This window comes from Aplosporella prunicola (assembly GCF_010093885.1).
Source record: "Aplosporella prunicola CBS 121167 unplaced genomic scaffold K452scaffold_21, whole genome shotgun sequence".
NCBI classification, from domain to species: domain Eukaryota; kingdom Fungi; phylum Ascomycota; class Dothideomycetes; order Botryosphaeriales; family Aplosporellaceae; genus Aplosporella; species Aplosporella prunicola.
Genome location: NW_022983549.1, coordinates 22,537 through 44,349, shown reverse-complemented (window position 1 = coordinate 44,349; position 21,813 = coordinate 22,537). Strand labels below are relative to the sequence as shown.

Genomic DNA, 21,813 nt, shown 5'->3' with positions numbered 1-21,813 from the left:
ATCTAATACTTATTAGATACTAATATTTATACTAATACTTAGAGTATACCTTTACTAAACCTAGTACTTATTTTATATACTATTCTATACTTACACTTTTAAAAATTTAAATACTTAAACTTATACTTACACTAATACTTTTAGAAAATACTTATACTTTATTCTATAGTATATACTTATATTTTTACTCTTTAAAGTATTAGTAAATACCCTACCGTAGTAGCCCCTATTTACTATTAAAGAATCTAGTAAGCGTAGCTATTAAATTTTATTAAATAGTAGTAATAGTCTATTAGCGAAGATTTTTAAAAAAAAACTTAAAGATAATAAGTAACATAAGAAGAACTTTAAAAGGCTTTTTAATAATAATATTTCCTAGCTAAAATAGTAGCCTAGGAATAGTAGTAACGTATAACACTTGCTAACTACAAAATGTTGCTTAGGGAACTGGCTGGATTTGCTAGCTAACCTCCGACCCGGAGCTTCCCCGCCTTTGATGCCTGACACCCTGATACGAACAAACCCCTCTCTAAAGGCCCGATTGACTATATGTATGACTCTATATAAATGACTCTTCAGACAACGTGTAAACACTTCACCCCTTCAACATCCATCCTTCAAGCTTACAATTTTTGGTGGCTGTACGTACAAGACATGGCGCACCAAGCACACAACATCCCCTGGGAGGCGTTAGCCTCCTCCTACAAACTCGCAAAAGTCGGACCTCGTGGAACATCAGAGCGGCACACGGTTTTCGAAGCTATCCCCGGCGAAGCGGCGGAGAAGAAGCGCATGCATTTTGTGCGCGTCTTCTTGCGCACGCTGGAAGAGTTCTCGGAGAGCGAGCGGCGCAAGTACCCGGAAGTGACTATCGAAGACGACGACGACGATGACGATACCCCGATCTTTGGAGACGAGGCTGTGCGCAAAGTCTACGCGTACTTCGAATCACCATATGGAGAACCAAGAGGCGATGATATTGACGGCCAGCGCACGGGACGTGGCTGGAAAGATCCTTTCGACACGGTCTCAGATAGGCGCGCTGGGATTGTCATGGCTTTGATTGCCACCAACGAAATCGAGCCACTCCTCAGGCTTGCCAAATTAAAAAGCAGACCTTTGCAGCGCGTGCTGCAATATATGGGTGCCGATCCCGGCTGGCGTAATCTTTTCCAGACGGCCCTCACGGCGTATCTTTTTCTCAATCTGGTATACACCAGGCCGCAGCTGTGGATGCCGGAGGGGTCAGAGGGCGGCGGCAAAGACTTCCAGCGAGACTATCGCGATATGGAGGGTTGTCGCCGGATGCTCAAGGGCTGCACCGAAGGCAGGGAACAAGACACGTGGGCCATTCCCCACCGCGAGTTCTTTGGGCGTGAGTTCAGTTACTTTGAGGACAGCACAAAGCTCAAGGAAGAGGGCGTCGACCCTTTGAATCCAGGAAACTTGGAGCGCCTCAGGGATTATCTTAAGTTGTGTTGGAACCACCTTGTTCGCTCGCACGTGGTCGCAAAAGAGGCAGGCTTGGATATTGATTGGGAGAGCTATATAAAAACAGAGATATCTTGGTTGATATCTTACGGCTCATTTGTTGAATTCTACTGAGGTGGGTTGACAGAACTCGAAATACAGACATCACCGATGCTGAAACTGGTCCAGTGCTACAGGCCCTCAAAGGGACAGTGTGTTTCAATTAGAATGATCAAGTTCGATTCTTCCAGACACGAACATTGCATGTACAAAGACTTCGATTTATCTGTTCCAGCAGGAGTAAGGTCAGATGATCATGCAGTTACAACAGGTCAACGTGGGTCACGAGAGTACTTTAGAGAGCTCTGTAATTCTGTAGAGAGAAAACAAAAAACTGGACAGGGAATTCAAGCGACAACATCATAGCTATTGGATCACACCTCAACGTCTAAAGCATCTAGATTACTCGAGATTAATCAGGTACTATAGTCTAAAACTTTACATTTTGTGTTCAGCCTTTTGATATTTCTTCACAGTGATAATAATACTATTACTAGCGCTACTAGATACCCTAGTTTATATCATTAGCAGTTGTTATAATAGACTTCAGAATCTAGTATGTCAAGTAGCAAACACTTGGCAAGTTCGTTGTCGGAATCAAAAAGCAAAGGATATACAAGAATCGGACGGATATTTTTACGTACGATAGCACTCTAAGGTGCGAGCGAAATAAAGCTATGAATTTTATAAGTCCTCCTCCGTATCTTCCTATAGCCAGTAAAAGGCCGTCTCATCCAAATCCAGATCCAAGAGACTTGGCATGTTCAACGCATCGAGGGTATACTCTGAGGCCACTTCTGGTTCCGTATGGTTTTCGATTGAGTTTGCTTCAGATTCCTCATAAGAAGTGTCTTTTCCTTTTTCATCCATAAGATTCTCCTCAAGTTCCTCGTTGGCTCTTCCTTGCTCGGACTTCTTGAAGGAGACAAAGAGCTCTTTCAAGCAGTTTTGGAGAATCTCAACGAGCTGGCGCTTCAATCTAGCCTCGATTTCTTCGTCTACTATTCTTTCGACCTTTGCTTGAACGAGGGTAGGTAGCCTAGCATGGCTGTACAGCTCGAAGCGGGAAAAGAATTTGAAGTTCAGCGAAGTTTGATCGCAGTCTGTTTGATTGGTTAGCTTGCTGGTAATAAAATAGAAAAGTACACCAGGAAATTAGTGCCGTACATGGATTAGGAATGTCACCATCAAACAAAATACGGTAAACTTGTCTCCATTTCTCCTCTTCGCTATCGTTCGTTTTCTTTCTGGACTTGAGTTGTTGCTCCTGTTCAGGCGTCATTTTGTTAGTAGTGGATTCGTCTTGCCGCCGTGGACACTGGTTTTCAGCCCTAGCGTGGTCTCTCAGGCTTGACTGGTTGGCAAACACTTCGCAGCAGCGTAAGCATTTTATTAGCGGAGCATGTACCCGGTAGAGATGTTCCCTGAATCGGTAATATCAGTTCCCGTATGTCTAAGTCTTCTAATATAAAAACTTACTTGACGCGCGACACATTCGAAAATCCTGGGAAAAGGCACGATACATTCGTGCAAGGCGTGGCAGATTCATGCTTCGAATATGGACATGCAAGCTTCCGGGGTGATCTGTCTTTTTCGCTTGTATCCGTATTCTTCGATCTACGACGCTTCTCGCCATTACGCTCATTGTTTCCGCTCGAGCTCGAAGATCTTTTGCCGCCCTTTTCGTTCAGATTCGCCGACCCGGAACCTGATGTTGACGAAGACTGCACATTCCCATTTGAACCATCCCTAGATTGGCTTTGTCGCTCATCCGCGTCTTCAGGACTTTCAGTGCTTTCCTCGACATCTTGCTCGGTAGACTCGGGTTGGTCTGTAACGTTGCTCTCAGGCGTGTCATCCTGTTCGTCTTCGTATTCAAGGTCTCGGGAAGTCTCAGAGAACTCTTTGATATTGTTCATGAAGCGGTTGACGATGTCGCGTTTCATTGGAGACAGGGCCCTCTTCACAACTTCTATAAGCTGTTCAGCCGAATCAAGTCCTCTTGATTCGAGGTGTGTAGTTTCCTCGGTCTCTTCAACATCTGGCCTCTTCGTATTTGGAGCTTTGTCATTCGAGACTCGAGAACTGGGGATCTCTGGTCGAGTTGTATCCCACTGCGTAGCAAAGTCTTGGGCACAATGTTACATAATGCTGCAGTCTGCTAAATTGGTTTCGGACTTACTGGTTACGGGAAGAAGTAGTGCTGCATGGTCTCTGCGAAATGACCCGAGAATACCCTCCAAGGTTTCTCGTGAAACCATCTCATAGGACATCAGTTTGTTCTTGATGTACTGATCATGTGTCTTAACAACACGAATATTGTGCTGTCTTCGCAACCTGTCTTGGTCCCAGTTAACTGACGAGGTGGTATTACCATCAGCTTTGCATGTCATCGAGTCAGCCGTACCACCTACAGGCAGATGGCACATTCCCCTGATCTCCTGGAAAAACCTTCACCCAAATATACTCAAATTGCTCGCGCTCAGTAAGGCCGTTAGGAATTGGACCTAGCTTGAAGCCATGGTCGTGCTCGATGTGAAGTCTGCCTCAGATAGTTAGCCTAGTAATATAGTAAAAGATGTTGGAGCAACACCACCCCAGTTCTGCCGCATTGAAGAAGGTATTCTTCCAACACACATCAAATCTAGGAGGTAAATGAGGGTTTCTAAGGTACAAAGGGCACAGTATTCCCTGTCGTGTGCTTGACAGATGTGCTGTCAAAGGGTTAGTGAGTTTTGCGAAGCTGACCGCAGAATCATGTTCGTTTTTTCTCGAATAGACTGGTTGATCTTGAATTGAGGCCTGGTGAGTGGACATGGTGATGTTGAGTGCGTTGCGGGGTTCTCCGGCTGAGAAGACGTCGGACTAGAATGGCGTGGCTGAGGCAAGTGTCCCGGTTGTGCGGGGTTCTTTACAGCACATAAAAGGCGGGATAGTATAACTGATGGAAAGGCTCATGTAAATGGTTGGCCAAAAGGCAGATGATAACAATAAGGGATGAGGGTCTTACGAGGAAGGAAACATGTTCAGTTTATCTATGTTTTTTTATTTATTTCCAAATTCGCATACCTGACTTCTCGCAACGTGCTTATTCGCAATTGCGAAGCGGGCAACTTGTGGATGAGAAACACGGCCAATCATCTCATATGCTGTGGTCACTGGTCGCACGGCATGCTGCGGCTATTCGTAATTGGAGGCGACTCAAGCACAAGGAAGATGCAGAACCACCCGATGAGATTGTGGCGCATTAGTTGATGCGTTCCTGCCCAACCTACCTGTATTATAAAGCCGTCACACGGACGACGAATCTTTTCATGAACCGTCTGCAAATCGTCTTTTCCACAACCAATCTGCTTCCGTACAGTCAACTTGTCCAATTGTTGTGCCAATGGATACCCACAGCGGCTGTCTCACCACATACCAAACTCTTCGACCGCACACTGCTCTAAGTGACGCCTGGTATTGTTGTCAATGTGGCTCAGGGCCGCATCTATCATGCCTTTATGTAGCTTGCACGGGGTGCGGTACAATTTCGTGTCGCAACTGCAATCGAACTACCCTTTCCATGGGAATTGCGCACAGTTGTGATTTTCCCTGTTATTCGGAACTGGATGCAAAGAACTCAATCCTAGCAGAAGAAACCTCTGGGCGACCCTGGTATGCATACATACCTCGAAGAATATGAGCGATAACTAACCCCTTCACAGGCACAAGACGGAACCCGAAAACATCTAAGTCGCTATTGGTAGTAAGGGTGGCGTCTATGTCCGTATAAATATTGTTATCAACATAACGGATAGTTTGTTCCCCGGAAGTAAAAAAGTCTTGAAAGTGAGAAAATTCTGGTTTATTACGCGCCATGTTTGCTAGAGACATAAATGTGAAAGGGAACTTTTGTTTTGGTCCGTGATACTATGGAAAAGATATGCTTGCCAGATTGTCTGCACGGATTCCTGGTTGAGTGAATTTAAGGAGGTCTAGCAGACGAGAAGCTCGATTTAAACACGGCATCCAAGACTGCGGACCTTGGACATGCGTCGAAGCTTTTTTTGTACCTGAGCATTGCAGTTGAGACAGGAAGAAACGCCTCAACTTTGTAGAGCAACGACGGCCAATCAAAGAAGACCTGGGAGAGTTGACTGACGTCCGTGTCAATATAAGAAAAGGGCCGAGGGCTGGTAGCTATTGGGTAAGTATATAGGTAAAAAGCGCAAAAAGAGAGTCATTCAAGCATTGAAAAAGCTGCGTGGCGCAGCGGAAGCGCGCCGGGCTCATAACCCGGAGGACAATGGATCGAAACCATTCGCAGCTAGAAGCTTGATTCTTTTTTGCGGTGTTGGGTGTTTTTTGCGTGTGACGGGCAGGAACAGCGGATGTCGGGCGGTGGAGGTGAGCGAAGGCAGCTGCAGGCTCAGCCGAGCTCGTATTTTCTCTCTAAATCTTCTCCATCCTCGGAGCAGCAAAAACTACATCGACTACCAGACCAGACACACTCTCAACGGATGCCATCCTCAAGAGCTTCGGAAGTCAAAGAGAGCGGAATTCCTCCGATGGATTTGCTGCCCTCCCGCCTGCCGACATCGGGCAGATCGACCCGTTCGCACGCGGGATGATCCAGTCGCGCGACCCGCACACGTAAAAAAGCAAGCGGCCAGATGTCACGCCAGTCGACGAGACGCGAGCGGGTTTCATCAAAGGAGAAAAGAACGGGAGAGGCCTCGACTTAATAATCGACGACGGGCCGGAGCGCGACGAAACTCACTAGCGGGGAGAGGCCACGTGCCCCGAAATCTGAGATTTTTCGATCTGGAGGCAAAAGAACGCAAACAACGCAAAAAAAGCTTGTTCCCCCTCCCTCCCAACGTTTCCGCGCGTGTTTTTGTGTGTGTGTTGCTTTTTCCCTTGTTGCAGTCCAATGACTTTCCTGCTCCGAACTGCCCGGCCTTTATTCTCGCAACGCGCACCAGCAGTAGCAGCGGCATCAGCACCGAGGCTCCAAGCGGCGGCGCCTCTTGGGAAACAGCAGCAGCAGACTTTCTTCTTCCGCCAGCAGCTTCAGCAGCGCACCTTCGCAATGGCGGCCGGCAAGCCGAATGACCACATCCTCACGCTGTCGTGCCACGACCGGCCGGGCATCGTGCACGCGGTGACGGGGGTGCTGGCCAAGAACAACCTCAACATCCTCGACTCGCAGCAGTTCTTCGACCCGACGTCGGAGCGCTTCTTCATGCGGGTGCACTTTGGCGGGCACGACGAGGCATCGGCCAAGCTGGATACGGCGCAGCTGACAGGGCTGTTTGCCGAGCCCGTCGCCGACCTCAAGCTGGACCTGCAGCTGCGGCCTGTGGCCAAGAAGCCGCGCGTGCTCATCATGGTCTCCAAGATCGGCCACTGCCTCAACGACCTGCTGTTCCGCCAGTCGACCAACCAGCTGCCCATCGAGGTGCCGCTGATCGTCTCCAACCACCCGGACTTCAAGCCGCTGGCCGAGAGCTACAAGATCCCCTTCCACCACCTGCCCGTCTCCGCCGACACCAAGCTGCAGCAGGAAAAGCAGATCCTGGACCTGATTGCCGAGAACAACATCGACCTGGTCGTGCTGGCCCGCTACATGCAGGTCCTGAGCCCCGGCCTGTGCTCCGCCATGTCGGGCAAGATCATCAACATCCACCACAGCTTCTTGCCGTCGTTCAAGGGCGCCAAGCCCTACCACCAGGCCTACGAGCGCGGCGTCAAGATCATCGGCGCCACGGCCCATTTCGTTACCGCCGACCTTGACGAGGGCCCTATCATCGAGCAGCGCGTCGTCCGCGTCGACCACTCGATGAGCCCCAAGGAGCTGACCCAGGAGGGCTCCAACGTCGAGAGCCAGGTCCTGGCCGCCGCCGTCAAGTGGACCGCCGAGCACCGCGTCATCCTCAACGGCCACAAGACCGTCGTCTTCAACTAGGCCGTTTTTGTCCGATTGCCCGTCTATTTCCCCCCGCAAGAGATGTAATGTGGGGATGGTTCTGATGCTTACGAGAAGAAAAACGAAGAAAGAAAAAAGACGTCGGAGCTCAGGCTGGTACTGGTCAGAAAAGTAAAAGAAGGAAAAGAAAAGGAGCTCTATCTACGAATAATTACCTGCCCACGGCTCAATCGTCACGTTACAACCGCGAAGCTTTTAAAAGTTTTCTCCCTTTTTTCTTTTTTAATCACGTGTATTAGAAAAACACTTTTGGAGGCGTTCAGACTACCCGTCTACTGGCGGGGCTTCTTTGGGTTGATTGTGCGGTGGCTTGGCGACCCCGCCTTTCCCTGTAGATTTACATCACACAGAACAGCAGCCGCCAGCTTCCACCTACCTCGTCCTGACATTGATCATCTGTACTGCAGCTTTTCTTTGCTTTGTTGGTGCTGTCTGTCCGTCTCTTGTCTGCACCCTGCCTAACTTGTTTTAGCCAATTGGCCCGTCTGCACCGCCGCTATGAAGAATATTCCGAAAGGCATCGTCTTTATTGGGACGAGTGATGCAGCTACGGCATCCTCGCGCTTTGAAGACGGGACTGCGAGTACGCTCGTCCACGGGCACGAAGACGATGCAAGCCTGCGCCCAAACGAGGAGGGGGAGGAGGAGAAGAAAGAGAAAGCATGGAGCCGCCGCCGGTGAGCACGTAGAACCGCGCCTCTCCAACCCAACCGCCGCGCATTCCCTCACGCAACACCAGATACGCGGGCGCGGCGCTCTTCAACGCCGCCGCCTTCGCCCTCCCCGCCCTCTACGCCACCCTCAGCAAGCTCTGGGTCGCGCGCATCGACGACGCCTCCCTCGTCGCCACCATCCACGCGTACACGTACATGGGCGCCGTCGCCGCCGCGCTGAACGACGGCCTCCCCCGCGCCGCCTGGCTCGTCATCGGCGACCGCGCGGGACGGGGGCTGCGCGAGCGGCTGGGGCTCGCGCACACGCTCGTCGCGGCACAAGCGGTCCTGGGCGCCGCCGTCTCCGTCGTCTTGGTCGCTGCGGCGCGCGCGTTCGTGCCGCACCACGCCCATGCCGCGTCTGTGGCCTATGCAAGGCTCTCGGCGTGCTCAGCCCTGGCGGCGGCCGTCGAGGTTGCGGTTGCGGCGGGCTCGCGCGCGCTCGATAGGCCCGACGTCCCGCTCGTGAGCAGCGGAGCTAGGGTCGCGCTCAATGCCCTGCTGGACTTGGTGCTGCTCTCGCGGTTCCGTGTCGGCGCCCGCGAGCCGACGGTCGCTCTGCAGGCGGCTGTCCGGCTGGCGTGCGATGTGGGCGCTGGGCTCGTCGGGCTCGCCTACTTCCTGCTCGGCAATGTGCGGGCGCTGCGGCGGATGAACAAGGCGGCAGCGGCGCAACATGTGACGACGAGCGGGCGCGGCGTCTCCCTGGCCGCGCTCAAAGTGCTCGCCCGTCCCGGCGCGCTGACGTTCCTCGAGTCGGCCGTGCGCAACGCGCTGGGCCTGTGGCTAGTGAGCAAGATGGCAGCCATGGGGGCCGACTACGCGACGGCGTGGGGCGTGTTCAAGACGATGCGGCAGGGGCTGGTCATGGTGCCGGTGCAGGCGCTGGAAGCGACGTCGCTGGCGTTGGTCGGGCACGAGTGGGGGGCGTGGCGCGTGGGCGTGGGCGTGGGCGTGGGAAAGCGGCAGCCCAGAGCCGCTACGCGCGACGTCGCGCGCATTGTCAGGCCCGCGTTTGTCGCCTGTCTCGTCCTGCTGCTCTTTGAGGTGGCCTTGTGCGTGGCGCTGGCTGAGGCGGGCGCGAGGCGCTTCGCGTTGTACCTGTCTGCGTCGGAGGAGGCGGCGCGCATCGCAGCCAAGATGTGGAGGGTACGTAGAATACACCTACCTATACATACGACCCCTACGTCCTACTACTAACACGCACAGACTATCGACTGGACCTACATCCTCTACGCCCTCCACACCCAACTCGCCACCATCCTCCTCGCCACCACGCCCCTGCTCTACCTCGCCCACTCCCTCGTCGCCTCCTTCTGCTGGACCCTGCCGTGGCTCGTCGCCGTCACGCGCATCCCCATCCCGCCCGCCGACGCCTGGCCCTACCGCTCGGCCATGGTCGGCGGCGCGCTGGTGTTTGGCTTCGTCGATGTGGCCGTCTTCGTCGGCTTGTGGACGTGGCTGCTGAGGGAGGGGAAGTTGCGCCTGCGCGCGTTGCGCCGTTAGCCCTGCCGTCCATGCATGCCTTCCGATCATGTATGCGAGTGAGCTTCGGAACTGGGGTTGCACGACGAAAAGCAAGGGCAAGGGTTGCCCTGAGGCCGGGGACAAACCAAGCCAAGCCAAGCCAAGTCAAGCCAAGCCAAGCCAATATCCGCAAGGCAGCCTCTCTTTCTCGCCTCTCGGTCTCACCTACGTAGCACGAGTGCACTGCACTGTACTGCACACATCGGCGCGGATCGAGAGTCCGTGGAGCCGTCCACCTACAGCCGCGACGGCCGACGGAGCTGCTTGCCTACTGTGGCGAGAGCGCGTGGCGGTGTGGAGGTGTCGCTGCTCTTGGTGCGAGGGGCCGATCGGGGCCCGGGGCCGGGTGTTGCTTGCTTTTTCTTTTTTCTTTCTTTTTTTGGTTTTGGTGGGGTGGGCTGGTGTGATGTGATGTGATGTTTTATTTACCATGTAACCTACTGATGGACGTGCTGGGCTGCTTGGGTTTGTACCTAGGTAGTTTGTTTGGGTGTATGGGTTTGTTTGTGCTTGTTGGTTTGTAGGAACTACCTATATATATATGTATGTATGTATGTATGTATTTACTAAAAGGACAGTGATTAACTACGGTGGTAGGTAGACATTATCATCCATTAAAAGATTGGTGTTGGCTCGTCCATTCGTTCGTTCCTTCGTTCGTTCGCTCATTCGCTCATTCATCCATCACTTCGTCGCTCGTCGTGTCCCCCCAAAACAGCATTTCAAAAGCCCGACTCCCACCCAGCCTACCAAGCTGTCTCGTCTCCACATCCCCCACCTACTCAGCAGCATACGCATACGCCGCGGCGCCGCCCCCAGCCAACGGACTCGCATACGCATGCACCTGCGCCAGGAAGCTCAAGCACGGCCGCACCGGCGGCCTCGCCGCCTCGTACGCAAAGACCTGCCATTTTCTGCCCTCGACCAGCGGGCACGCCACCAGCCCGCCGCCAGGGAAGACGTTGTCGTCGGCGCCCGGGACGTGGCCGAGCACAGGCGTCGACCCGGGGATCAACGGGTCCGGGTACGCGCGCAGGCTGAAGTTCGCGTCGGGCGCTCCTTCGCCCTTGGCTGTGTAGCGCAGCGCGTGCGTGGCCGTGTCGACGTAGACTTGCTGCGAGCCGCCCGCGCCGTCCACGTCGAGGTACACGCTGCCGGTCGAGTAGATGACGGCGGTTTCGTTGTTGGGGTAGCGACACTCGCCACTGCTGGCGGCGGGGTTGCAGAGCGTGGTTGGGCCCGTGTCGGCCGAGGCGGTGCTAATGGTGAAGAGGCCGTGCTGCGCGCTCAGCCGCAGCGTGTCGAGCGCCGTGGTGTGCGCGTTCACGACGAGCGTGTAGGGCCCGAAGGTGCCGGTGGGGATCTGCTTCTGCTGGCGGGGGAGGAGAAGGGTGTGCGGGTGGGGAGCGGCGGCGGCGAGGCCGGAGAGGAAGAGGAGGGCAAGTGACTTCATGGTGGTTGGAAAGTGAGTGAGTGAGTGAGTGATGTAAAGCTGGAGGGTGAATGCGGACGGTTGCTGTGAAGGTGTCAGTGTCAGTGAAGGTCAGTCAGATTTATATCACGGATCCGTGTCGTCATGGCAAAGTAAAGGGTCTTGCTGACGAGGGACACGAGCACTACGAGCTCACACGAGCGGCGGCGAGCCATGGAAACGAGGTGAGGGTGAGTGAGAATGAGTGAGCGGGTTTGCGAGGAGGTAGGAAATAGCAAGGCGTATCCGTGGAGGTCCGAAGTAGTCAAAGTACGGAAGAAGTGAGTGATGTCCATGTCGGAAGACGTTAGGCGAGATGTTTAGTAACGCGTTAACTCCGGCCCCACCCTTCACTGCATCGAGAGCGAGCGACATGCAGCCCATGGGCCCTTTTCCCCTCCAGCAACGCCCGTCAACGACCCACACTCACCCTCGTCGCAATCTATAATAACTCTTGCTCCCCTCCGGGCCATGCGCGCCCACAGCCTCGCCATCCTCGGCGCCGGTGAGAGAAGAATCGACGCGATCCACGCCCCATGGCTGACGATAGTCCTCCCCCGCCCGCAGACGATGGCAACGCGGCTGACGAGATCGCCGAGGCCGCCAACCAGGCTGGCACCCACATCGAGGCCAACGACGACCACGATGATGCCACGTCCGACTACGCCGAGTCGGGCTTCGAGAGCGGCGGCGACGACGGCAGCGTCACCACGTCCGTCTCGTCCAGCGTGCGCGACTACACCTTCGAGAACGGCCGCCGGTACCACAAGTTCTGCGAGGGCCGCTACGTCTTCCCCAACGACGAGGCCGAGCAGGACCGCGAGGACATGAAGCACGCCATGACCGTTGCCGTGTGCGGCGACAAGCTGTTCTTTGCGCCCGTTGGCGAGCATCCCTCGCGCATCCTCGACCTCGGAACAGGTAATGCGCTGCTGCCGCCGGGCTGAGAGGTGTGTTGTCTGTGTGGCGCGGGCGCGCAGGGGAGATAGAGAGAGAGAGAGAAAAAGAGCGCGCACACACATGCATGCAGTAGTACCTGTGCTGGAGAGACTTTGTTGTTGTCAGAGAGAGGGAGAGAGAGGCACACACACATACCTACAGACTGAGAGATGGACGGGAAGAGAGCGAGAGAAGACTCAGCGCGCGCCCACGCTTACACAAAGCTTGACCTGAACTGACCCGCCGCGAATAGGAACGGGCATCTGGTGCATTGACATGGGCGACGCCTACCCGAGCGCCGAAGTCATAGGCGTCGACCTGAGTCCCATCCAGCCGACCTGGGTTCCGCCGAACGGTACGTGGAGATGGATATGGAAGGCACGCGACCAAACAAGCAAGAGCTAACTTCTTCTTTCCTCGCAGTGCGCTTCCTCGTCGACGACATTGAGAGCGAATGGGTCTACTCGGCGCCCTTTGACCTGATCCACATCCGCGCCATGGCGCCCGCGATCAAAGACTGGCCGGGCGTCCTCGCCGCCGCCTACACGTGCGTACCTAGCCCCTCCACACATACACACCCAGAAAGAAAGAAGACGCAAACAAACAAACAACCAACCAACTAACCACCCCCTCTCACCACACAGCCACCTCAAACCCGGCGCATACCTCGAAATCCAAGAAATCGACCTCGCAAGCCCCGCCTGCGACGACATGACAATGGCGCCCGACTGGGCGTACGCGGTGTACATGGACCTGGTAGCGCAGGGCCTGTCGACCTTCAACGTGGACATGCGCATTCCGCGCAAGATCCCCGCCATGCTGCGCGAGGCGGGCTACCGCGACGTGACGGTGCGCGAGATCAAGGTGCCGCTGGGCCCGTGGGCCAAGAACAAGCTGCTGCGCACGTGCGGGCTGTACATGCAGGCCGCCGTCATCGACGCGATGCAGATGGCGATTAACGGCCCGCTGTGCAAGGGGCTGGGGTGGCGGAAGGAGGAGGCCGAGGTGCTGATTGCGAAGGCGAGAGCGGCCGTCAGCGATCCCAAGGTCCATGCTTATTATACACTGTACATGATCTGCGCGCAGAAGCCGGAGTAATTGGGAGGATGGCTCTTCTTTTTTCCCTTTTAAAACCTCTTCGACTTTTGAAACTTCGACTTCTTTCCAGACTTTGACTTCTTGTCCTACTTTCTGCTTTCTCCCTTTTTCCCCAAGCTAGAAATAGAATTCCGGTTTATTTTATGCCGTTACGAGTAAGCTAGCTACATCGTCGTTGTTATCTAGTCATTGTTGGACGTGCCATACCCAGATACATGCCTATATATCTACACCGACATCTACCCAAGTACATAGCCACAGCGCCAAAACCCCAATCCATAAACCCAACACCATCCATCACCATCCATCACAAAAGTACAACAGCAGCCACCATCGTAAAAAAAAAAAACGCCTCCGATCACACGCGCGCGCCCCGCGCCCCACAGGACCCCATGGGCGCCCGAGCTACGCAGAGAGCTAGAGTAGAGTCCTCTAGCGCACGTTGCACGCCATCGCGAGTCGGGAGCTAAGATGCGCCACCGCCACGACGCCCGCCACTGGCTGCGCTAGTTGCTTGTTTTACATATGTATGTAGTAGGTACCGCAAGGCGCAAGGCAACGTGACACTGTGCGACTATGACAACGACAACGACAATGATAACAATGACTACTTACGATAACGACGTCTATCTTTCTATCTATCTATCTATCTGTCTATCCATCGCAGGTACTTACTTACTTACACAACATACATACATACAAACAATCAATCAAACAATCAAACAATCAAACATCCAACACCAGGGGTATCATCACCACCACCACCACCACCACCAAACCAAACCAACAACCACCACACACCACGCTCCATCACTCCCGCTCATCATACTCCTTCTCCACGACCTCGACCGGATCCAAACACGCGCAGTCCGCCTTCTCCCCTTCACTGCCCATGCCGCTCAGCAGACTCGGACACCGCCCCGCGATCCGCGCCTCGCCGCACTGCAGCAGCGCCGCCCACGCCCGCTCCAGCGTATACCCCAGCCGCGGCGCGTTGAGCGAGTCTGCCCGCCCGGACAGGTACGGCTCCCGGTGCGCCCAGCTCGCGCGGTCGAGGAGCGCGGTCCGCAGTTCTTTGTATAGCGCCTGCCCCGGTGCTCGGATCCGCGCGGCGGATGCGATGAACTGCCCTTTGTACGTCAGGAGCACGCGGTCGCAGGCCGAGGCCGAGGCGTCGTGCTGCTGCTGCTGCTGGTGGTTTCCCTCCTCTTCCTGCTGCTGCGAATGCTGCTGCGCCCCCTGCTGCGCCCTCAAGCAAAGATCGCGCAGCAGTGCCGCGTCCTCGTACCAGCCCCAGCGGTCGCCGCACTTCTTGTTCCCTGCGCCCGCATCCCGCGTATCGCACATGTGCCCCGCGAAGCCCAGACTCAGCATCCCCGTCGCGACGGGGTCGAAGTACTGCTCGACGCGCCGGAAGAAGTCGTCCTCGTTGTGCACGTCGGCCTGCGCGAACAGCGTGTGCCGCGCCAGCCCCTCCCACTGCCCCACCATGTGCTCCAGGTACGTGGCGCCCTCGCGCCCGGCATTGGGCAGCTGCGTCACGCGGTGCGCGTTCGTGGCCGCTTGCAGCGCCGCGAGCTCCGGCTCCGACAGCGCCTCGTCCTTGGTGTAGAGGAAGAGACGCGGCGCCGACGCGTTGATGGCCGGGATCGCCGCGAGCCCCGCCATGATGGCGTTGACGGCCGAGATGGGCTCCTCGTACATGCTGATGACGACGTCGAAGCCGTGCCTAGGCTCGTACGCCAGGTCCAGGTGCGGCGGCGCCGCCGGCGGCGTGCCCACCGCCATGGGCTGGAAGTTGCGGATGATGAACAGCGTCCACGCCACCAGCATGACCACCAGCGCCGCCCCGAACACGCTAGCGTCCTGCACCGACTGCGTCGCCGCCGTGTCGGGCTGCGCGTCCTCGCGGCTGCACTCCTCGTCGCCGCCGCCGCCCGCGCGCTCCGCCAGCTGCTGCAGCCCCAGCAGCCCCTCGGCGTCGTCCACATGCGCCCGCTGCTTGCCCTTCTTGCCGTGGGCGCCCATCCCGTCGCTCGGCTGCAGGCTGAACAGCAACCCCATCGTCGTGAAGTACGCCGGCAGCTGCGAGATGGTGGCGTACGAGCCGAGCGTGATGAACGTCGACGCCCAGCCCACGACTGCCGTCAGCAGGCAATTGGCCCCGAGGCGCGCCAGCCACGACACGTGCGCCCGGCACGGCGTCGCCGTGTCGTCCAGCATCACCGGGATGAGGAACGAGCTCCCGATGAGCAGCGCTGCGACGGTGCTGCCCACGTTTAGGCCCAGCAGCAGGGGATCCACGTTGGCCAGGTCCGCGGCGGCGCTCCACGTGCTCTCCTTCCACACGCACCCCACAAACGTGAAGAACAGCGCCAGCGGCAGCCCCATGAGCCGGTACGTCGGCACCGAGCCGTACCGGTGCCGCGTGACGGCGCCCGCGCCGGGCTTGCGGCCCAAGGCCGTCGCCGCACCCGCGAGGGCCATGGCCGGCACCGTCGTCAGCAGGTTCTCTGTCGTCAGCCGGTACTCGTCGTAGACGACGTAGGTGCACAGCACGAGGCCGACGAAGAACAGAGGCATGCGGTGGAAGCTGGTCCAGCTAAGCGTCGAGTGCGTCACGAACGGCGTGAGGGTGACGTCGGTGAAGTACGCGATTATCTGCGACGTGGCGTCAGCTTCGGCTCCCGGCAACAATGTGGCGCAAGCCCTAGGCATGTACTACTCACGGGCATCATCAACAACGACGGCAGATTAGTCCAGTGCAGCACGGCCTGCATGGTCAAGGGTATCGACAAGGCGAGACAGATGGCGGCAGGCAGCGAGCGCAGGGCATGCCCCGTCGTTGTTTCTTCATCATCGTGCTCCGAATTCGTGGGCAGCCATTCCGGTATGCGCTGGTAGCCGTCGCTGGGGCTAACGACGTATTTGGCGAGTATGACGAGCGAGCAGACAAGCAGGGCCCACAACAAAAGGTGCGAGGCTTGCTCTCAAAGTCAGCGGGCTCGCAACGGCGACGGCGACATCGACGACAGAGGGACAAAAAAAAAAAAGCGCTTACGATAGTCTGGCAAGATGATCAGCAAGCTTCGGGGATGGGTCGGCGGAAAGAGAAAAACTCACGATAGTAGTTTTCTATTAATAGATATCGGCTTGTGAGTATCGAGATTGAAGCAGATATGAACCAGACACTTTCAGGCGCGGGTCAGCAGTGGTGCTGGGGGCGTATGAGGTACCTATGACTGGAGGGGCCGACAGACCTTGATTGCAGAAGACGGGACTTGGACAGCGACAAGGAGAGCGAAGCGCAGAGCGAAAACGTGGAGGAAAAGAGCGTGAGGGACATGATCTAGGAGGAAGAAGAAGAAGAGGAAAAAAGAAGAAGAAGAAGAAGACTGGAGAGGAGAGAGAGAGAGAGAGAGAGAGAGAGCCAGCGCAAAGATGGGCCAGCGGGCAGCCGTGCGGTCTTTACTGCGCAACGAGCAAGAGCCAAGTAGTAGGGCAAATGACCCACCTTCAGGGGTCCCACCATCCCCGCAATCCTCCATCCTTCAAGGCCGTCATGGCTGTACACCGGAGGAGTACTACACGGTCGCCGTAAGCCTCCCGTCGGGTGGCTGTAGTTGGTACCTAGTTGACACGAGCAGTCGGCACATGTAGGCAGGCACACGCAGCCTCGTCTAAGCCCCGAGGTTGGAGGAAGAAACGAAGGACGGGCTGTGACAAGCGCGGTTTGAAGTCGTTTTCAGACCCCGGCAGATACGAAGCTGAGAGGGTGAAGGCCAGCGCAAAGGAGGAGAGAAAGTCGGTGCGCGCATCTTTTTTTGCGTATCGAAGGACGATCTTTGGGGCCGAAAGAGTCGAATTTAAGAGGGTAGGGCTACAACTTTCTAGCGGCTCCCCCTGACAAGGCTTAGCGCTAGGCCAACGGTTGGGCGTCGCAAGCGAGTCGCCAGGTAAATAACCATCGACGCATGTCTGTCCATCTGTCCATATGAACGGGCCAACGATTAGTCTTGGTTGTTAGTTCTGACACTGGTAGGTGGCCTCGAGTGTGAGGCTGCAAGGCTGTAACAAGGTGTGCCATCGACCGCATCTCTCACCGCCCGCCCAACTTGGCTAGTGCAGGGCTTAGCGCGGGGAACAGTTGCTTGCATGACGCGAAAGTGCCGTGAAATTTCTCTGACTTCGACGACTGGCTCTCTCTCTCTACCTATTCTCCCCTTCGTTGCCGCCACCATGGCCGACCTTCGCGACGACTCGCCCGCCCAAGCCCACGAGCCCGCCCACACCTACACCCCCAACGCCGGCTACGACTTCGATCCCGCCGGCGGTGTTGCCCTGCCCGACACGCGCGTCACATACCCCGACGACAACCATGACGACGACGAGGACTACGACGATTTATTCGACCATGACGACGACGAAGAGGCTGACGACGACGTTGCCGCCGACCAGCTCGCCACCGGCAACCCAAACGACTATACCAAGTCGTACAACCGGCAGCGCCGCCTCAACGACGAGAGCGTGCCCGCGGCCGAGAAGCGCGGCACCAACGCCCAGAAGAAGGCGACGCTGAACACGCGCGTCAGCGTCGACGACCGCATCAAGTCGCTCAGCGCCCACGCCAGCAAAATCCGCATCAACGACGATGCGGCCTTTGAGCGCGGCGGCGGCGGCGGCAAGGACTCGGGCAAGGACAAGGCCGACCGCGCCACCAGCGAGCAGGTCCTCGACCCTCGCACCCGCATGCTCCTGCTGCAGATGATCAACCGCGGCATCGTCTCCGAAGTCCACGGCTGCGTCTCGACCGGCAAGGAGGCCAACGTCTACCACGCCCTGCAGATCCCCGACGACGACGGCGCCTCGCCGCCCCAGCACCGCGCCATCAAGATCTACAAGACAGCCATCCTCGTCTTCAAGGACCGCGAAAAGTACATCTCCTCCGAGTTCCGCTTCCGCGGCGGCTACGCCAAGGGCAGCAACCGCGCCATGGTGCGCCTGTGGGCTGAGAAGGAAATGCGCAACCTCAAGCGCTTACACGCGGCAGGCATCCCGTGCCCGGAGCCGCTGCACCTGCAGCAGCACGTGCTGGTGATGGGGTTCCTGGGCGACCGCAAGGGCTGGCCGGCCCCGCGCCTGCGCGACGTCGCGCCCGACCTGGGCTGCGGCGACGACGCTGCGGCGGCCGAGCTCGCCTGGCGCGACCTCTACTTCACCCTGCTCGCTTACATGCGCACCATGTACCAGGTGTGCCGCCTCGTGCACGCCGATCTCTCCGAGTACAACATCCTGTACCACGAGCGCCAGCTCTGCATCATCGACGTCTCGCAGTCGGTCGAGCACGACCACCCGCACGCCCTCGAGTTCCTGCGCACCGACATCAAGAACGCCGGCGACTTCTTCCGCCACCGCGGCGTCGCGCCCCTGCCGGACCGGACCGTGTACGCGTTTGTGTGCGCGCCCGACGCGCCCACCGACATGCCGGGCATGCTGGCGCGCCTGGCGCAGCTGTGGGACGAGCGCGACTCCCACGAGGGCGACGGCTCCCTCGCCGACGACGAGGTCGACAACGAGGTCTTCCGCAAACAGTACATCCCCCAGACGCTGGACCAGGTGTACGACGTGGACCGGGACGCGGCGCTCGTGGGCGCCGGCCACGCCGACAGCCTCGTGTACCAGGCGCTGCTGGCGGGGCAGAAGAAGCAGCCTGACGCGGACGGAAAAGCAGCAGCAGGCGAGGACGGCTCCGCTTCCGACGAGGACGAAGACAGCGACAGCTCGAGCGACGCCGACGCCGACGACGAAAACGAGGACCCCGAGGCCCGCGCCGCGCGCTACGCCGCGAAAGAGGCGGCCCGCCCGCGCGGCCGCCGCTTCGAGGACAAGGACGAGAAGCGCGCGCACAAGGCTGCGGTCAAGGAGGAGAAGCGCGAGAAGCGCAAGACGAAGATTCCGAAGCACGTCAAGAAGCGGGCGGTTGCTGTTGCGGGGGGTGGGCGGAAGAAATAGATGGGGGAAGGGGAAGGGTAGATGGGAGGTTGAGGGTGATGGGATGGAGGGAGGGGGGAAGGGCGTTTTTAGGATACCCAAAAGTTGGTTAGTTGGAATTGTGAATGGATATGGTTATGGTTATGGAAACGGAAAAGGAGGGAGATAGATGCATGGATGGATAGATGGAAAAAAAAAAGGATTAGGATTAGAGGTCGTGATACGTTATGTTATGCGTTATGGAATGCCATGTCTGTACCTATTTAAAGAGCTAACTTACTTGGCTCCGTAAGAAGCAAACAAACAAACAAACAAACAAGCATAACCGTCCCTCTCCCTCTGTGTGTATCGCTCTATGTCGCTCTCTATCTCAAGCTCTAAAGCTCTAGCCTGGCTGGTATCCACAGCCACGTCTGCCCGTCTGTCCGTCCGTCCGTCTTACGCCGAGAGGACGAAAGCAAGCGAGAAAGAGAGAACCCCCAACTCTCACTTCTCAACTCTCACCTCTTAAGCAACCAAGCAAGCAACCAAGCACTCGCAAAATCAGCCCCATGGTATCGGAACGAAACCCAAAACCAAACCCGAAATCAAAATCAAAACAAAGACCACACCAGCCGACCCCCTCGGAAAATCCACCCACACAAGATCCATCGCACCTCACCTCGCCTACTCCTAGCAGCGCCGCCAACACCATGCACGGGAAATGTAATCAAACAATCACTCAAACAATCAGACAGTCACCTGGGAACAAACCAAAAACCCTCCTCACCCATCCCGCACACCCAACACATTCAACCCCACCCGCCTACCGCCTCGCCTCCATGCGCCTCCTCGCTGCCGCAATCACCTCGTCCGGCAAATGCGGGATGCTGATATCGCGGAGCCCCACGGCGCCTTCCTCGCCGGCGTCGTTCTCGCCGCCATGACCATGACCATGGCCGTGGCTGTGGCCGTGTCCGTCGCGCCGGTCAGCCGTCGACATGGCGATGCTGTAGCGCGGCGGCGGGTCGACGAGCCCTGGCCAGATGTCCGAGGGCAGGTGGTCCCCCTGGGTCGCGTGGAACGAGTTGCGCGCCGTCACGTCGTCTGCGGTTAAGTCAAGTTAGCGTGCTGGGGCTTTTTTCGGGACTGTGACGAGGAAAGGGGGACCGGGGACGCATGCATGCACGCACCTTCGTACAGCCGGTTGATCTTGCGCACCGCCTCGCGCGCTATCGCCTCCATCTTGACGCGCACGTCGCGCCGCCGCCCGATCTCCACCAGCAGCCCGTCGTACGCATCCAGGAAGCCGTCGTAGAACTCTTTGAGCCCCTCGAGCGCCAGCACCCCCTGCTCGATCTTGGAGCGCTCGTCGGCCCACCGCGCCAGGAACACGCGGCACGCCGACATGTGCGTCGGGATGTCGTTGCCCGCGCCCTTGAGCAGCCTGAACGTGTGCATCACCCCCGCGTACGTGCCCTGCACCGTCGCCACGTGCGCCGACATCTCCCCCAGCACCGCCTCCATGTCCGACACGCGCTCGTGGATCTCGGCCACGACGTCCTCGACCTCGACCGCGTCGTTGACCAGCACGGCCAGCATGTCGGCCCGCTCCGCCGCGCTCATCGGCGGCAGCGCCGCCTCGCCCGGCTCCAGCGTCGCCACGTCTATCTCCAGCGCCACGTTGTCCAGGTGCGGGTGGTTGAGCTCCGTCGGGAGCGGGTCGTCCGACGTTGCGCGCGTGGCTGCCTCGTTTCCGCCTTCCGTGTGCTTGATGGCCGTCACGCAGAGGTCGTAGTGGCGCACCAGAGACTGTAGCAGAGCCGCGGCCTCGGTGGCGTGGTTCTCGAGGACCAGGAACGACGAAGGGGTCGGGGACGGGTCGGTCGGCGCGTTGGTCGAGACGAGCGACTGCGTGATGTTCCTGATCGAGGTGCCAAAGTGCTCGAGCGTGTCGGTGAGAGCCGACGACGCGTCGTTGGTGCGGTCGATGCAGGCGCGCAGCGAGGCGTTGAGCTCGTCGACGCTGGACGTGTCGATGAAGTCGAAGAGGTATCTCTGCTCGGCGCCGGGGGGCTGGAGGGAGCCGTGGATGGGCGTGTCGCGGAGCATGTCGAGGGTCGTCAGGAGGTGGTGAGAGAAGTCATCCAGCGTAGCTAGCAGGTTCTTCATAGGAGACTGAGGTTACAATCATCGTGTTCCACACAAAGTGAGGCGGGGGGGGGGGGGGGGGGGGGGGGGGGGGGTAGTGAGGGGCTGGGAAGATAAAATACAAAACAAAAAATTCTGCGCAAGCGGCCGCCAGCACTAAATATATGATGAGATAACTACTTGTACATTCCTCCATCATTTTTATACCCCCCTTAATTTTTTTTTGTAGCAATTTTTATTACCCCTTGGCCTGGCGCCATGCACCAGCAGTTGAGGCATAAAAATTGCTACAAAATGCTACAAAGGGCTAGTCGTAGCAGCAACAGGAGCCTGTACAGGCTTCCTGTAGCAATTTTTTTTTGTCTTTATTATAAAATAATAAAGACAAAAAAAAATATGGGGTGCTGTTGGCGTACGCCTACTGGAGGATAAAAATGATGGAG

The 21,813-nt window shown here is 57.1% G+C and overlaps 9 protein-coding genes and 1 non-coding gene across 10 annotated transcripts in view; 6 read left to right on the top strand and 4 right to left on the bottom strand.

Annotated features, from left to right (window-relative positions):
- The first annotated feature begins 607 nt into the window (after positions 1-607).
- On the top strand, positions 608-1,924 carry K452DRAFT_360695 (uncharacterized protein). The gene is made up of 2 exons (XM_033546361.1): positions 608-1,606; positions 1,660-1,924. The coding sequence occupies exon 1, from the start codon at positions 655-657 to the stop codon at positions 1,603-1,605; it is 951 nt and encodes a 316-aa protein (XP_033394640.1). The 5' UTR covers positions 608-654; the 3' UTR covers position 1,606; positions 1,660-1,924.
- A 314-nt stretch (positions 1,925-2,238) lies between these two features.
- Positions 2,239-3,476, bottom strand: K452DRAFT_300524 (uncharacterized protein; the record flags this gene model as incomplete). The annotated part of the gene is made up of 4 exons (XM_033542339.1): positions 2,239-2,633; positions 2,698-2,797; positions 2,939-2,954; positions 3,010-3,476. 4 exons carry the CDS (start codon positions 3,474-3,476, stop codon positions 2,239-2,241), a joined length of 978 nt encoding a protein of 325 aa, XP_033394639.1.
- Positions 3,477-5,770: 2,294 nt separating this feature from the next.
- K452DRAFT_t121 lies at positions 5,771-5,842 on the top strand. The gene has a single exon. It is a non-coding gene; the product is annotated as a tRNA-Met (tRNA).
- Positions 5,843-6,604: 762 nt separating this feature from the next.
- Positions 6,605-7,480, top strand: K452DRAFT_310901 (uncharacterized protein; the record flags this gene model as incomplete). Its single annotated transcript, XM_033543368.1, has 1 exon — positions 6,605-7,480. One exon carries the CDS (start codon positions 6,605-6,607, stop codon positions 7,478-7,480), a length of 876 nt encoding a protein of 291 aa, XP_033394638.1.
- A 318-nt stretch (positions 7,481-7,798) lies between these two features.
- Positions 7,799-9,813, top strand: K452DRAFT_78163 (uncharacterized protein). Its single transcript, XM_033547134.1, has 4 exons — positions 7,799-7,926; positions 7,974-8,186; positions 8,241-9,363; positions 9,424-9,813. Exons 2-4 carry the CDS (start codon positions 8,164-8,166, stop codon positions 9,718-9,720), a joined length of 1,443 nt encoding a protein of 480 aa, XP_033394637.1. The 5' UTR covers positions 7,799-7,926; positions 7,974-8,163; the 3' UTR covers positions 9,721-9,813.
- Positions 9,814-10,336: 523 nt separating this feature from the next.
- On the bottom strand, positions 10,337-11,534 carry K452DRAFT_78147 (uncharacterized protein). The gene has a single exon (XM_033547133.1). It carries the CDS (start codon positions 11,192-11,194, stop codon positions 10,520-10,522), a length of 675 nt encoding a protein of 224 aa, XP_033394636.1. The 5' UTR covers positions 11,195-11,534; the 3' UTR covers positions 10,337-10,519.
- A 74-nt stretch (positions 11,535-11,608) lies between these two features.
- Positions 11,609-13,357, top strand: K452DRAFT_78114 (uncharacterized protein). Its single transcript, XM_033547132.1, has 5 exons — positions 11,609-11,717; positions 11,780-12,133; positions 12,405-12,506; positions 12,575-12,698; positions 12,796-13,357. Exons 1-5 carry the CDS (start codon positions 11,684-11,686, stop codon positions 13,247-13,249), a joined length of 1,068 nt encoding a protein of 355 aa, XP_033394635.1. The 5' UTR covers positions 11,609-11,683; the 3' UTR covers positions 13,250-13,357.
- A 511-nt stretch (positions 13,358-13,868) lies between these two features.
- Positions 13,869-16,861, bottom strand: K452DRAFT_320588 (uncharacterized protein). Its single transcript, XM_033544336.1, has 5 exons — positions 16,510-16,861; positions 16,373-16,440; positions 16,311-16,316; positions 15,979-16,232; positions 13,869-15,910 (listed from the first exon to the last, which is right to left on the bottom strand). Exons 1-5 carry the CDS (start codon positions 16,593-16,595, stop codon positions 14,060-14,062), a joined length of 2,265 nt encoding a protein of 754 aa, XP_033394634.1. The 5' UTR covers positions 16,596-16,861; the 3' UTR covers positions 13,869-14,059.
- A 627-nt stretch (positions 16,862-17,488) lies between these two features.
- Positions 17,489-19,261, top strand: K452DRAFT_328327 (uncharacterized protein; the record flags this gene model as incomplete). The annotated part of the gene is made up of 1 exon (XM_033544974.1): positions 17,489-19,261. The coding sequence occupies one exon, from the start codon at positions 17,489-17,491 to the stop codon at positions 19,259-19,261; it is 1,773 nt and encodes a 590-aa protein (XP_033394633.1).
- A 784-nt stretch (positions 19,262-20,045) lies between these two features.
- K452DRAFT_232874 (uncharacterized protein) overlaps positions 20,046-21,813 on the bottom strand; it is a gene marked incomplete at both ends in the record, with an annotated part of 2,200 nt that continues 432 nt past the window's right edge. Inside the window, 3 exons of the mRNA XM_033537265.1 lie at positions 20,046-20,326; positions 20,413-20,860; positions 20,903-21,385. Of these exons, the coding sequence (XP_033394632.1) occupies positions 20,046-20,326; positions 20,413-20,860; positions 20,903-21,385 (1,212 nt within the window). The remainder of the gene's footprint in view (positions 20,327-20,412; positions 20,861-20,902; positions 21,386-21,813) is intronic.

What these genes read in the sequence shown, in the direction of transcription:
- K452DRAFT_360695 (XM_033546361.1), top strand. Translation starts at nt 655, where the DNA reads ATGGCGCACCAAGCACACAACATCCCCTGGGAGGCGTTAGCCTCCTCC.
- K452DRAFT_78163 (XM_033547134.1), top strand. Translation starts at nt 8,164, where the DNA reads ATGGAGCCGCCGCCGGTGAGCAC. An exon ending in GAGCCGCCGCCGGTGAGCAC is followed by an intron (nt 8,187 to 8,240) that starts GTAGAACCGCGC and finishes ACGCAACACCAG; the next exon opens with ATACGCGGGCGCGGCGCTCT. An exon ending in TCGCAGCCAAGATGTGGAGG is followed by an intron (nt 9,364 to 9,423) that starts GTACGTAGAATA and finishes TAACACGCACAG; the next exon opens with ACTATCGACTGGACCTACAT.
- K452DRAFT_78147 (XM_033547133.1), bottom strand. Translation starts at nt 11,194, where the DNA reads ATGAAGTCACTTGCCCTCCTCTTCCTCTCCGGCCTCGCCGCCGCCGCT.
- K452DRAFT_78114 (XM_033547132.1), top strand. Translation starts at nt 11,684, where the DNA reads ATGCGCGCCCACAGCCTCGCCATCCTCGGCGCCG. An exon ending in GACCTGGGTTCCGCCGAACG is followed by an intron (nt 12,507 to 12,574) that starts GTACGTGGAGAT and finishes CTTTCCTCGCAG; the next exon opens with TGCGCTTCCTCGTCGACGAC. An exon ending in GTCCTCGCCGCCGCCTACAC is followed by an intron (nt 12,699 to 12,795) that starts GTGCGTACCTAG and finishes CTCACCACACAG; the next exon opens with CCACCTCAAACCCGGCGCAT.
- K452DRAFT_320588 (XM_033544336.1), bottom strand. Translation starts at nt 16,595, where the DNA reads ATGTCCCTCACGCTCTTTTCCTCCACGTTTTCGCTCTGCGCTTCGCTC. An exon ending in TCCCGTCTTCTGCAATCAAG is followed by an intron (nt 16,441 to 16,509) that starts GTCTGTCGGCCC and finishes CGCGCCTGAAAG; the next exon opens with TGTCTGGTTCATATCTGCTT. An exon ending in CGTCGTTGTTGATGATGCCC is followed by an intron (nt 15,911 to 15,978) that starts GTGAGTAGTACA and finishes GCCACGTCGCAG; the next exon opens with ATAATCGCGTACTTCACCGA.